Consider the following 15,068-nt stretch of genomic DNA (forward strand, 5'->3'; position numbering starts at 1 on the left):
ATTGATTAATTGGAAAGTCTCAAGGCTCACTCCAAGCTAAGATCCTCAGATCTCAGCTTCCTCAGTGGCAATGATAGTGGGTATATATCACCAATGCTAGGCTTTTAAAAAAGAAAATTATTTTTTATTGTGGTGCTAGAGATTGAACCCAGGATATTGCATATATATGCTAGGCAAGTGCTCTACCACTTACCCCTAGCCCACAATACATACATTTTTAATACTTAATTTATGGGCATCTTAACAGTTATTAAATAAACATTCAGAAATAGTACAACTCCATTTATTGGTTTGTTTGTTTCCCAGTCCTGGGGCCTGAACTCAGGGCCTGAGCACTGTCCTTGGCTTCTTTTTGCTCAAGGCTAGCACTCTACCACTTAAGCCCAATGCCATTTCTGGCTTTTTCTCTGTGTGGTGCCCCTACAATTCCTTTTTTTTTTTTTTTTTTTTTTAATTTTTTTTATTTGCTTTGTTTTTGTTGCCAGTCCTAGGGCATGGACTCGGGGCCTGAGCACTGTCCCTGGCTTCTTTTTGCTCAAGGCTAGCACTCTACCTCTTGAGCCACAGCTCCACTTCTGGCTTTTTTCTATATATGTGGTGCTGAGGAATCGAACCCAGGGCTTCATGTATATGAGGCGAGCACTTTTACCACTAGGCCATATTCCCAGCCCCTACAACTCCTTTTAAATGTACTGTTTTTCTAGTTTTTAATTTTTCTGATGCTAGGTTTCTCATAAATTGTTTGTGAAATCATACTTTTGAAACTTTTTAGCTCTTGAGAGACTCGGGACAGAATAGTGAAAGTTCTTTTTTTTTTTTTTTTTTAGGTATTTATAGATACACACTAAAAGCCGTGTGTGTGTGTCTGTCTGTCTGTCTGTCTCTCTGTGTGTCTGTGTGTGTGTGCGCTTCCTAGACTGACTAAATGTTTTTTTTAATACTAACAATCTTTGCTGTGTATAGATATATGTGTAGATAAATGATAGATAATAAGTCTGCCCTCAAACTGCTTATAAGTAGTTTTAGGATATATCGTAAAATTGCCATAAGACATACATTTTGATTTTCCTAATTCATAATTCTTTTTTAAAATAATCATTTAACAAGCAAGATGACCGAGGTGTTCCTTGCCTTCCACTTTAATCACCCCGTACAGGATGCTTGAGCTCCACTCTGGAGCATCAGGCAGTGTCTCACAACCAGTCTTCAAATAAAAATAAGAAAGTAGAGGTGATCGACCTCACGGTAGACAGCTCATCTGATGAGGAGGAGGAAGAGCCTTCTGCCAAGAGGACCTGTCCTTCCCTGTCTCCCACATCACCGATGAACAATAAAGGGTAAGTGCTGCGACCTTTTAAGGAAGTTCTTATGGAGGGGAAGGAAATGTGATAGAAGTGATAAGTGATTAGAATAGATTGTAAACAGGTGGGAAAGTAATGGTAACCCCCCACACACTAATTAATGTTTTAAACAAAAAAGTAGTTATTGTGGAAGTTAATTTGGTAGATAGGATTCAAAAACATGTCAAATAAAATAATGTATTACCAAACTTTCTTAGGTTGAATTTTTCCAAATGTGATAATGCTAGAGGGATTAGAGTAATGCATTAAAAATTGTGTGGAGGGCTGGGGATATAGCCTAGTGGCAAGGGTGCCTGCCTCGGATACACGAGGCCCTAGGTTCGATTCCCCAGCACCACATATACAGAAAACGGCCAGAAGCGGCGCTGTGGCTCAAGTGGCAGAGTGCTAGCCTTGAGCGGGAAGAAGCCAGGGACAGTGCTCAGGCCCTGAGTCCAAGGCCCAGGACTGGCCAAAAAAAATTGTGTGGAGCCAATTGCCAGTGGCTTACGACTGTAATCCCAGCTACTCAGGGGCTGAGATCTAAGGATCACAGTTAGAAGCCAGCATCTGGCAGAAAAATCCATGAGACTTTTTTTTTTTTTTTTTTGGCTAGTCCTGGTGCATGAACTCAAGGCCAGAGGTGCTAGGGAGTGAACCCTACTTATGTGGTACTGAGGAACTGAACCCAGGGCTTCATGCATACTAGGCAAGCACTCTACTACTAAGCCACATTCGCAATCCCAAGAGACTCTTATTTCCAGTTAATCACAGAAAAAGCAAGAAGTGAAACTGTGGCTCAACTGGGAACACTAGCCTTGAGCAAAAGAAGCTCAGATGCAGTGCCCAGGCCCTGAGTTCAAGCCCCAGGACTGGAAAAAATAAAGTATGGATATTCATCGTATCCAATGATGATTGTAGTAGTAATACAGCTCTTCTCAAACTTACTGAACACATACTGAGTCAGAAGTAGGGCCTGTTTGTTTCTAGTAAGTCCCCAAGTGATCCCGAAACTATTCCAAAGATTTATAACATTTGCTAAAAATGGGAAAATACCTGCAGTAATATTATCCCAAAGTTAAGCATTCCCAGTAGAATGCTGAGAACACCTTACTTACCTGCCTTAGGATGAATGTGAGGCTAACAAGGAAAGAAAGAAGAGATAACTTAGGATTCAGCTCATAGTTAGACTTGTTTGTATTCCCATTTCCCATTCATATCAGTAATAAGATTCATTGGTTACACTTCAGCTCATTTCATGAAACACTATTTTCCTTGTGCAAATCACGTTATGCAAAGAATGGATAATAGAGAGCAAACTTACACTTAAGAGCCGTGTAGTAGCTGATAAAATAAGCAACAGACTAGCTCTTAGTCCTAAAAACACAGGGGCAGTCTCTGCAAAAAAAATTTCATGTTTGCATACTGATAGGAAAAATAGAAACAGTTGTTACCCTTTTAATGTCAAGACATCCATAGTGTCTTTTGTACCTGAATAAGAAATCTTTTTTTTTTTAAATTAACCTTCTCTAAACAGTATTTCAGAAAAGCATGTAAGGGAGAGAAGGAAAGTTTATAGATAATATAGTTATACTTTCTAGGTTCAAGACACTAGGCCAAGAGCATGTCTGTGCTTGGAATCAAATTGTTTCCAGGGTTGATCTGGCATAATGAGACTGAAAGATTATCTAGAGTATTTCATCTCAGCTTATAGCAAACAGATATAAAGACATTTAGGCAGCACCAGTGTTGTAAACACAGTGCCTATTCAGCGCTGTTCCTGCTCTGTGAACATTTCCACCTTGATGGCTGCTACTCAACAAAGCTGATCTTGTTATTGTGCCAACTTATTTTATAAATCAAGCAGGCAAAAGTGTTAGATTACCCAAAACATTGTTAGAATATGTTGTTTTGGTTTTGGTTTTTTTTTTGTTTTTGGCCAGTCCCGGGGCTTAAACTCAGGGCCTGAGCACTGTCCCTGGCCTCTTTTTGCTCAAGGCTATCACTTGAGCCACAGCACCACTTCCAGCTTTTTATATTTATGTGGTACTAAGGAATCAAACCCAGGGCTCCATGCATACTAGACAAGCACTCTCCCACTAAGCCACATTCCCAGCTTTAGAATAAGTGTTTTTAAAAATGTAATATAAGGGCTGGGGATATAGCCTAGTGGCAAGAGTGCCTGCCTCGGATACATGAGGCCCTAGGTTCGATTCCCCAGCACCACATATACAGAAAACGGCCAGAAGCGGCGCTGTGACTCAAGTGGCAGAGTGCTAGCCTTGAGCGGGAAGAAGCCAGGGACAGTGCTCAGGCCCTGAGTCCAAGGCTCAGGACTGGCCAGAAAAAAAAGTAATATAAGATGACTTGATTGATTGGTTTCTGCAGCACTGGAGCTGGGATTCCTGGAATCCTCAGGAACTTTACCACTTAGCTACAGTCCCAGCCTTCAGATACTTTATAGATCTATAGTATGACCAAATGCATAATTAGCCCTCTGGGTTCCACCTCCATTGGCTTAACCAACCTCAGATTGAAAGTATTTGAAAAAACAATTGTGTCTACTAAACATGTACCAACCCATTATTTTCTTGTTATTCTCCCAAGCAATATAGTATAACAAGGATTGACATAGCATTTTGAATGCTTTAGATCTTATAAGAGAGATTTAAAGTATAAAGAAGGATGTGCTTCAGTGGTATACTAATCCTGTGTCATTTTATGTAAAGAAAGGACACAGAAATATCATTAAGATTTTAGTAGCCAGAAATTCTAGAACCAATCCCCTGCAGATTCTGAGGGATACCTATATTACCATATTCTTGATGTTCTAATTACACTAAAAGAAATTTCCCAAGGTTCTGAGTGTGTGAGAACTTTGAGGTTAAATGCACTGTTATTTATCTTTTACTCTTTAGAATATTAATAATAGGTATTAATAATAGGTATATGCATATGATGCAACAGTTTCACTGTATACTTATTCCTTAAGGAAAATTTTTGTTTAGAAATCTAATATTTCTTTTTTTTTTTTTTTTTTTTGCCAGTCCTGGGCCTTGGACTCAGGGCCTGAGCACTGTCCCTGGCTTCTTTTTGCTCAAGGCTAGCACTCTGCCACTTGAGCTACAGCGCCACTTCTGGCCATTTTCTATATATGTGGTGCTGGGGAATCGAACCCAGGGCCTCATGTATATGAGGCAAGCACTCTTGCCACTAGGCCATATTACCAGCCCTAGAAATCTAATATTTCTTCTTTGAATATTTACTTTGCTGTTTCTCCAAGTTAGCTGTGTTTATTATGTTTGGAAAATTACATTAGGTTCATTAACTACTTCCTGAGTTTCTTAGTGACTAATTGAACCCAGATATACATTTTTAAATACCAAATCTTTCTCTCCCTATTTCTAGCAAAAGTCTGAAGGTTTCTAACATTCTTAGGAAAATAAAACATTAACACATTATTGGCCATTTTACAGAGATGACTAGCCAGTAACTGGAACCTAACCACAGCTATTATGTAAAGGCACTACATTTGAAAGAAAAGGCAGTCCTCCAGGAATTAGAAAGAAGCAAATAGCACTAAAGTGAAAAACATTTTATTGTTTTCAGCCACTGAATGTTTAGTTTATCTAGAAATGTCTTACTGGCCTGGGGGTGAGGCTCAAGAGCCACTGCCTTCTAAGTGCAGGGTCTGAATTCAGACCCCAAGTACTGCCAAAGAAGAAAGAAAAAATAAATAAAATTTTCATATTGTTTGGTATAACAAGCTATTTTTAGAGATAAGCATCAGGCATTGACAAAAGACATATCTTCTTACCATAAGTGCTTTACCTGAAGTAATAAAAGGTTCATGCTCCCCTGGCATTTTTTTTTAATCCCCTCAGCTTTGTCACTCCCACTTAAGCCACACCTTCAGTTCTGGCTTTTGCTGATTAGTTGAAGATAGAGTTTCTCTGATCTGTCTATCAGAGTATCTTTGAATCTCCTTCAGATCCCTGCCTTCTGAGTAGCTAGGATTACAGATAAGAGCCACTGACACCTGCTCTCTTTTCTGTAGTTGGTATTTCTGTTAGTCTTTGATATGGTAGGGATAACAGGTAGCACATATTCTTCTCTAGGACTGTCATTCTTTTTCTTTTGAGAATTATTCTCATTTTTTTGTTTTTTTCTTAATTTTCAATTAGAAAAGGGGAAATATTTTTGTTCTATATTTTATGTTCTTCTTTTTTTCTTCTTTCAGCTTTATGACTCTTAAAAACTATCACTTGTTTATTTTGAAGTTTTCTTCTTGCTTCCTTCAGCTTACCTTTTTAAAACGTTGATGACGGGGCTGGGGATATGGCCTAGTGGCAAGAGTGCCTGCCTCATATACATGAGGCCCTGGGTTCAATTCCCCAGCACCACATATACAGAAAATGGCCAGAAGTGGCGCTGTGGCTCAAGTGGCAGAGCGCTAGCCTTGAGCAAAAAGAAGCCAGGGACAGTGCTCAGGCCCTGAGTCTAAGCCCCAGGACTGGCAAAAAATAATAATAAAAATAAAAAAAATAAATAAAATGTTGATGACTGCTCACACCTGTAATCCTCGCTACTCAGGAGGCTGAGATCTGAGGATCGAGGTTCAAAGCCAGATCAGTCAACTACTCAGAAAAAGCCACAAGTGGCACTGTTGCTCAAGTGGTAGAGCCCTAGCCTTGAGCACAGAGAGGCTCAGGGACAGGTCCCAAGCCCTGAGTTCAAGCCTCAGGACCAGCAAAAAAAAAAAATGTTGATGACTGTGCTCTTCACTGTTCAGATTGCTTCATTCCTCTAATCGTATGTTTTCTACATCTTCTTACTAGTCCACCCTCTAGTGCTTATTTTGAAAAGGTTGCAGAAATTCCTTCCCTCGTGGCCTACTGCAGTGCTCTCATCTATGCTTCTGCATTCTGAGAGGTGCTAACATTCCAAAGACAAGTCTAAACATGAATGGCTCACCCCCATTCAGGTCTCCCTGTATCCTCTACAAAATGCTGCTGTGTGAATTAGTTCTTCATTATGGATAGTCTATGGATATATTTTGTTTGTTTTTATTTCCATGTGAGTTGTAACTCCTTTGTTAAACTAACCCATGAACATTGTGCAAACGTTTCCTTCCATACAGCATTTTAAGTCTTCCACATCAAGCATCTCCAGTATCCCGTACCCCCAGCCTTCCTGCTGTAGACACAAGCTACATCAACACCTCCCTAATCCAAGACTACAGGCATCCTTTCCACATGACACCCATGCCTTATGACTTACAAGGTGAGTCATGGGTTCTCTCGTCACATACGTTGATGAATGCCTTTGATCCATGTTGTCCAAATTGGGTAAGTCTAAGGAAGAATTGGAAGTGTGAGCAAACAGAACATTGGGGCCAGGGAATTGAAAGAAATAATATACTATGGCCATAAAAACTGACCCAGCTCCTTGATTATACCTTTATAAGTTATGTTGAACCTGATTGTTTTTCTCCTCCTTCCTCTTCTTCCTTCTCCTTTTTTTTTTCCTTTTTGGTACTGATAGTAGACCTTAAACTCAGGACCTTGTACTCCTGCTTGGCTTTCTCACTCAAGGCCAGTGCTCTATTACTTGAACCACAGCTCAACCTCCAGCTTTTTTTTCCTAGTTAATTGGAGATAATAGTCTCTCCAGCTGGGCACTGGTGGCTTATCGCTATAATCCTAGCTACTCAGGAAGCTGAGATCTGAGGATTGCAGTTCAAAACCAGCCCAGACAGGAGAGTCTATAATACTCTTATCTCCAGCTAGCCACCAGAAAACTGGAAGAGTGACACTGTGGTAGAGTGGTAGAGTGCCACCTTTGAGTGCAAAAGTTCAGGGACAGGGCCTTGGTGCTATCCCTGAGCTCTTTTGCTTAAGAGTAGGAGTCTACCACTTGTCACAGCACTATTTTTGGGTTTTTCTGAGTAGTTTATTGGAGTTAAGAGTCTCAGGGACTTCCCTGCCCAGGATGGCTTCAAACCATGATTCTCAGATCTCAACCTCCTGAGGAGGTAGGATTACACGTGTGAGCCACCTACTCCAGCCATCTTAAACATGAAGGTGGAAGTGTAATACTCCATCTTTACAAATATGTAACTCCAGATGACACAGGTAAAAGAGTTATATGTACTTTTAACATACTTGAGCATGGGGAAGGATTTTTCCTTCCTCCAGTGGTTTTGTCTGCTTGTTTCTAAACTAAAATATTGTTTTTCTCCCACAGGATTAGATTTTTTTCCTTTCTTATCAGGAGACAATCAGGTATGTTATATCAAAAAAATTATTTTAACTCTATATTTTAAGTATTTTAAAGTATAATATGTCACCAGAAGAAAGAATTTCCCTGAAGGAACAGTGAGCATGCCAATATTGGCTGTGGCTTTAAGAATTTAAATAAAAAGCTCTGGTTTCAGCAGTGTCTGAGTATGCAATAAAATAGTCTTATCTGTGGGTTTCCATTACTGTTTCATAAAGAATCATGGCTATGAGTTACATTGACTGATGAGTTTCTTAGCCCTATATAGTTCTGTACCACAAAATGTCATTTGTCAAGGAGAAACTGTATTATGATGGTACTATCAGAACTATGTCTAACCTAAGACATTCTGGCTATTGTGTTACTAGCAGAATACGTTGCTCACATTTGTGCTGATGGACACTGATAGAAACAAACTATGCCTCTGCTGACAGATAGCACGGCACATACAGTATGTGGCTTAAACTTGAAACGGAGTTACATGGGCAGCCTCACACGTCTCATGTTTATTGCTGCATCTCTTGAGTGCATCATGTTCTCTTGTGGCTGATTCGATTTCATATTGCTTTGTTTGTCATGGCCCCTAAGTATTTAAATCCATTGCTAATGTTGGCAAATCAGGCGATTGAACTGGAAAAGAAATTTATATGATTAAGGATTATGAAGGTGGAAATCGGTGATTGCCTTGCTTTCCTGTCAGGCTTGTCCCATTCTACTATGGGCTTGGAACTTGAAGAACAAGAACCAAAGTAGCAGAAGCTTATAAAGGACTTTTTTTTTTCATTGATGATAAGACTAACAAAAATTTGCTAGGCACAGTGGCTCATGCCTGTAATTTTAGGTATTCGGAAAGCTGAGATCCTCAGGATGTCATTTTCAGGCCAACCTGGCCAAAGAGAAAATAAAAAAGGTTCAAAAGCCCCCTTATCACTAGGAAAGCCTAGGTGTGGTGGTACACGTCATCCCAGCTGTAGCAGGAAGCCTACATAGAAGACGGTCCAGACTGACCTGGGTAAAAAATGAAATGCTTAAAAATACCCAGAGCAAAAAGGGCCAGAGTGTGACTCAAGTGGTATACATCCTAGCAAGCACAAAGCTATGAGTTCAAGCCCTAGCACTATCAAAATGGAAAAAATTCAAGAAAGGAATACATCAGGTTTGGAGAACTATCTAAAGCCCTGGGTCACAGAAGCACAGTCTCCTCTGCCAAATGCCGTTGGTGATCCAGCGAAGCTGAAGGTTGATAGAAAAGGCTGGACCCAGTGGCGGTGTTGAATTCACTGCTAGCTCTGGGTGGTGTTAACAGTTTGTTACATCACATGACTAGGATGTGAGCCCGAGTCCCAGCCTGAAGCAGCTGAAACACTTTTGGAAAGGAGATAAGGTGTAGGAAAGCACGATTCTGCAAGCAGATGCCTGAAAGGACTTTCATCCATAGGGAGACTGAGTGCCAGGGTTCAGGGATTTAAGGACAGGGTAGACATCGACCAGCGACAAACCCTTTGGGACCCACACAGTGAGGTTCCATGTCCCTGAGGCCACCAGCAATCCCCAAACTGCAGGAGCAGCAGGAAACCATGAACCAGCTCCTCTTCTAGACACTTGCCCAAATTATGTGCAAGAAGATGGAGAATGGTTTGGAGAATGATGTACTTTGCTCATTGTTGATATTCTAGAAAGTCTTCCTTATATTGGTGATCTCTCATCCCAGTATCAAAGTGATGTTTTCCCCTTCAAAGATCAAGTATTTCTAGTAGCTTTTCTGCCCTGTTATTTGAGGAGAGTCATTGTTAGGACTGCGTTTCAACTAAAGAAGAGCCGCCAGGTGCTGGTGGTTCACATCTGTAATCCTAGCGCCTCAGGAGACTGAGATCTGAGGGTCACAGCTGGAAGCCAGCAGGGGCAAGAAAGTCTGTGAGGTTCTTATACCCAGTTAACTGCCAGAAAAACTAATGTGGCTATGGCTCAATGTGGTAGAGTGCGAGCCTTGACCAAAAGGCTCAGGAACAGCCAGCACCCAGGCCCTGAGTCCAGGCCCCATGACCAGCAAAAAAGAAAGAGCCTAAGAATATAGGGGTTAGAGGCATGGGTCAATTGGTAGAGCACTAGCCAATGAGTGAAAGTGTCAAGTGCTGAATGAGTTGTGGTCTGAGACGAAAAAAAGAAAGAAAATATGAACGTGATCCTGGAGGGGTTAACAGCATTTATGACGACATCAGGAGCTTTGCTTGGAGCTGGGTGCATTGCTTCACAACTGTAACACTGGCTACTCAGAAGGGTGTCATATGAGAGACCACAGTTCAAGGCCAGCCTAGACAAGACTCTTATCTCCAAAATAGCCAGCAAAAAGCAGGACTCGAGGTATGGCACAAGTGGTAGAGCTACAACCTAGCAAGTGCTAGGCCACAAACTCAAATCCCAAATAAAACAAAACACCTTAGTAAAGTGTGTATTGATAGCGTCTGAGAGCTGGGATGTAGCTCAGTGTCAAAGCACTTACCTAGCAAGTGCCACATCTAGGGTTAAATCTCCAGTGCACACACACACACACACACACACACACACACACACACACACACACACACACACACACACACCACCCCCATCCTCACCCCCACCCCCCCCCACCCCCAGAAATGACAAGGCCTTTAATCTAGGCATATGCAGGGATTCCATTGAGTAGTTCCTCGTAATGGCTCCTGAGAAATTGACTCATCCAGACCCAGAACAGGAACTTGTTGGAAAGAGCAAAAGAAAAGGAAACTGTAGGGTAAGAAAAGGAACCTCCAAAAAGATTCACATGAGGGCTTCAACAGAAGCATTTGTAGACCTTAACCAGCTCCTCAATAGAGAAGAATGTCTACAGGTGCACAGTGTGCTTACAGGCAAGTCAGCTGGCAAAAGGAGTGAGTGACACCTCAGGAAGAGCCCAGGCCAGGTCGCCAGGGGGAACCACTGCTAGCCTCTGTTTTGTTTTTTTTTTTTGTTTTTTTTGTTTTTTTTTTGGCCAGTCCTGGGGCTTGGACTCAGGGCCTGAGCACTGTCCCTGGCTTCTTTTTTTTGCTCAAGGCTAGCACTCGGCCACTTGAGCCACAGCACCACTTCTGGCCGTTTTCTGTATATGTGGTGCTGGGGAATCGAACCCAGGGCCTCATGTATGGAAGGCGAGCACTCTTGCCACTAGGCCATATCCCCAGCCCTAGCCTCTGTTATCTCAAACCCCTGGCCACTCTGTTCTTGTGGCCCCAGGGGAGCATGGTATGGTACCAATTAGTTGTGTCTTTTTTAACAAAACGATCTTTATTATTTCTTTTTTCTTTTTGCCAGTACTGGGGCTTGAACTCAGGCCCTGGACTCTGTCCCTGAGCCTCTCTGTGCTCAAGGCTACTGCTGTACTACTTGAGCCACACCACCACTCTGGCCTTTTCTGTGTATGTAGTGTTGAGGAATCGAACCCAGGGCTTCTAAAGAGAAAAAGTTGCCAAGTACTGGTGGTTCATGCTGGTAACCCTGGCTACTGGGGAGGTTGAGCTCTGAGCATCACAGTTCAAAGCTAGGGCGGGTGTGTGCGCGCCCACACACACACACACAGTGAAATAGTTTAAGAATGTGAAAACTCATAAAGTTAAATGTTACACAGTAAGCTAATGTGGTTGATTGGTTGGGTTTGGTACAGGGGTTTGAACACTGGGCCTTGTGCTCAACAGGCAGACATTCTGCCACTTGAGCCAAGTAGCCCAGCTAGTTTATTATTGAAGAAAGAAAGGCTGGCGGTTTGTTTTTTTTTTTTTTGGCCAGTCCTGGGCCTTGGACTCAGGGCCTGAGCACTGTCCCTGGCTTCTTCCCGCTCAAGGCTAGCACTCTGCCACTTGAGTCACAGCGCCACTTCTGGCCATTTTCCATATATGTGGTGCTGGGGAATCAAACCTAGGGCCTCGTGTATCCGAGGCAGGCACTCTTGCCACTAGGCTATATCCCCAGCCCAAGGCTGGCGGTTTTTAAATTGTTATTTATTTAGTATAAAATGAATGCAGTGTTGGTAAAGTCTGTAGTAACATCAGGTTTCACATTCACTGACTGTCCCGGCATAGCTTCCAGTCACGCAGGCTCCTGCAGTGGTAAGGCCTTAGGCAGGCACACTGCCGTCTGTTTTACTGGCTTTCCTATGTCTAGTATATTTCACACACTGGCACTTACACTGTGTTCTGCTTGCCTACAGTGTCCAGCTCCGGCTAGAACATTTAGGTGTATGTAAACATGATGTTTGCATGCTAAGATCGTTCCAACACTGCAGTTCTCAGAACAGGTCTCTTTTTTAAGCAACATGGGACCCTAAGAGTAAGAGGATGGATCTTCTTTTCTTTCTTCTTTTCTTTCGGTACTGGTCTTGGGGCTTCAATAGGGGCCTGGGTGCTTTGAGTTTTTTGCTCAAGGTTAGCACTCTACCACTTGAGCCGTAGTTTCACTTCCAGCTTTTTGGTAGTTAATTGGAGATCGGAGTCTCGGGGGCTTTCCTGCCTGGGCTAGCTTTGAACCACAGTCCTCAAATCTTGGCCTCCTGAGTAGCTAAGATGACAGTGAGCCAGGGGCACCTGGCTGGATTGTCTTTACCTCTGCTTCTGAGCATATTAGAACTTTCAGAAATGCATGAAGTACAAACAAAGTATTTTTATTCCAGTTTCAGATACAAAATGTCTCTCAGGATCGGTATCTAGTCACAACATAAGGCCATTTGTTTGTGCAAAAATGCCTTGAGTGTTTTGGAGATGGCCGGGATGTGTTCAGATGGAAGTCCCTATGCATCCGTGAGGGTAACAAACGGGTTCTGTCTCTGGTCTCCACCCTAGCATTACAACACCTCCTTGCTTGCCGCGGCGGCAGCAGCCGTCTCTGATGATCAAGACCTCCTACACTCGTCGCGATTCTTTCCGTATACCTCCTCGCAGATGTTTCTGGATCAGTTAAGTGCAGGAGGCAGCACTTCCCTGCCAAACACCAACGGAAGCAGCAGCGGCAGTAACAGCAGCCTTGTGTCTTCCAACAGCCTGAGGGAGAGCCACAGCCACGCGGTGGCGACCAGGAGCAGCGCCGACGCGGCCTCCATCTTCGGCATCATCCCAGACATCATCTCCTTGGACTGACTCCCTTGCCCTGCCGCTCCCGCCCAGCCCACATTAAATGAACTTGGCAGAAAGAAGAGAACTGTGTGCTCTCATTTACCTTACTCTGTTTAGAAAAAGTACACGTATGGGATTTTTTTCCTTTTTTTAGGGAAAAAAAATTAAAAGAAATGTACAGAGAACAAAACTATATTTTCAGTTTTACTTTTGTATATAAATCTAAGACTGCCTGTCTGATAAAACACTTGTTTAAAAAAAAAAAAAGGAAAGAAAAGAAAAAAGAAGCACCACAAACCACCTTCACTTGATGTTTTTAGTTTTATCATTTCTGGATTCTGAACATTTTTTTCATCATTTGTCCTATTGTTTGGTTTTATTTTGCTTCAGTGGCATTATTTTATTTGCAGTAACAAAAGGAGATGCATGTCTGACCTTTTGAATTGTGGGCTTTGTTGCGGGGAGGGGTTGGGAGGGATAGTTTGATTTCTATTTTTTAAAAGCGACAGACTTGGACTCTGTGTGTGCACATTTCATCCAGCCTTAAGTTATAATTCATCTGTCCCACTGCATTCTCTGTGTATTTCCACACAGTCGTGGGTGTGTGTGTTGAGTGTCTTGTGTCTGTTTCTGTCGTCACTGTCCTCTGTTGTCCTGACTTTGCATTCAGTTAGCGCATCCATTGCCTGCTTCTCTCAGAGTGCTTTGAAGGTCTGGAACTCATGGAGGAGCGTCTTTTATCAGCTCCCCGTCTCCATATTCTCTGTTACGTGCTGTATACCCTGAAAACGTGTCCCAGAGATATTGGAGGAAAGCTTTCTGGGTAAGGAGTAAGGCATACCTACTTACACTTTAGTTCTTGATTCTAAATATGGATTGCCAGTATTGTGTACTTAAACCAAGTCTGTGAATACCTGTTTTTGGGGCCACAGGGTAACAAATTGTCATGTAAGACCTTCATACCAAAGTAAGATATGAACATAACTTTGAGAGCCCTCAGAAAGAAAGACAACTTGATCCTAAAGGTAAATTAAATTCTACTTGGAAAATGCAGGGCACCATACATGTAGATCTGTAGAAATCTTTTTGATAAACAGTTGGAATTCAAAATGTGTTTGAACCTTAGTCATTTTTATTCTCTGCTTCTGTGTGTACTTATTTTCCTTATCTTGTTTATTTTTCCTTTCACCTTTTAATGACAAGCATGACATAGGAAAGTCATTTTTTTTTTAATTCACAGATCAATCTGATCTCTTAGTAGTGGAACGTGTAAATATATTGAAAACTGTTTTTCAGGAGATGAATAGAGATCAAAGGGCAGGATGAGTATTCTACTTGTGTTCCAAAACCCTCATCAGAGAGGTTCTCAGGTGTGGAAAATAGATTTAAGTTGACTGATAGTACAGATTTATAACAGAAAAGAGAAAGGATTAACTGCCAGTTTTCCAGACTGAAGTTTTGTATTACCACTGTTAATGTTCTCAGAGTTGACGAAGGACCACCTTGATGTATACATGTATTGTTTCTGTATTGGTACCAAAATGACCTATTTTAACCCAGGTAGAACTCAAGATGGCTGTATCTCCGATTGTGTGGTAAAATTGACAGTTCACATGACTGTGTGGCATCCTAAAATAGTATCTTTATATAACATCTCTGCTACTAAATTGACTTGAATTTTGAAAGAGGTTGGTGTTGCTATGTATATGTATGTGTGTGTATATATGTATTTATAAACAAGTGTGTGTGTGTGACAAGTGAACTGCATAGTCTTCCCCTACGCATGTGTATTCCACGCATACATGGCTGAGTTAGAGTCACAGAACTATTTGCAATAAAACAAAACAAGTCATTGTCAGTTAAAACAAGAAATAGTTCAGTTTTTACATAAACCTGGTGTTATGAATTTAAGAATTTTCAATTAGGCTAATTCAAATAGCATCACAATTTGTATCTAAATTTGGACTAGGGTAGAAATTACTAAAATTGCTTGGGACTTTTTTCTGATTTCACATTTCAATAGAAAACATGTCTATTAATTCATCTACCTAAGAAAAATAGGATATTTTTTTTCTGCCGCTGTTAGTGGTCTCAGAATCGTGCTGGTAGCTGTGATGCTGAATCACTCACCCTTTGAATGACCCAGCTCAAAACCTGTCCCTCTTCTTTCTTCAGTTTTGAAGGGTTTAATTTTTTTCTGCATCCCTACCTTTTAGGAACCCTAAAGAAAGAGGAGGAATATAGGGAGGAATAAATACCTGTTCAGGGCTCTCTGGTCATGTTCCCATGGGAGAATTAGCCATTTTGGTTCTTTGCACTTCGTGAGGTGTTG

At 41.7% G+C, this 15,068-nt stretch overlaps 1 protein-coding gene across 3 annotated transcripts in view; it reads left to right on the plus strand.

Moving 5' to 3' along the window:
• Pias1 (protein inhibitor of activated STAT 1) overlaps positions 1 to 15,068 on the plus strand; it is a 75,803-nt gene that overhangs the window by 59,630 nt on the left and 1,105 nt on the right. For all 3 annotated transcript variants that reach the window (XM_048368628.1, XM_048368630.1, XM_048368629.1), the window contains exons 11-14: positions 1,157 to 1,337; positions 6,481 to 6,623; positions 7,587 to 7,624; positions 12,467 to 15,062. In XM_048368628.1, coding sequence (XP_048224585.1) covers positions 1,157 to 1,337; positions 6,481 to 6,623; positions 7,587 to 7,624; positions 12,467 to 12,760 — 656 coding nt within the window. In that variant the 3' untranslated portion in view covers positions 12,761 to 15,062. The remainder of the gene's footprint in view (positions 1 to 1,156; positions 1,338 to 6,480; positions 6,624 to 7,586; positions 7,625 to 12,466; positions 15,063 to 15,068) is intronic.

Source organism: Perognathus longimembris, chromosome 20 (genome assembly GCF_023159225.1).
Source record: "Perognathus longimembris pacificus isolate PPM17 chromosome 20, ASM2315922v1, whole genome shotgun sequence".
NCBI classification, from domain to species: Eukaryota; Metazoa; Chordata; class Mammalia; order Rodentia; family Heteromyidae; genus Perognathus; species Perognathus longimembris.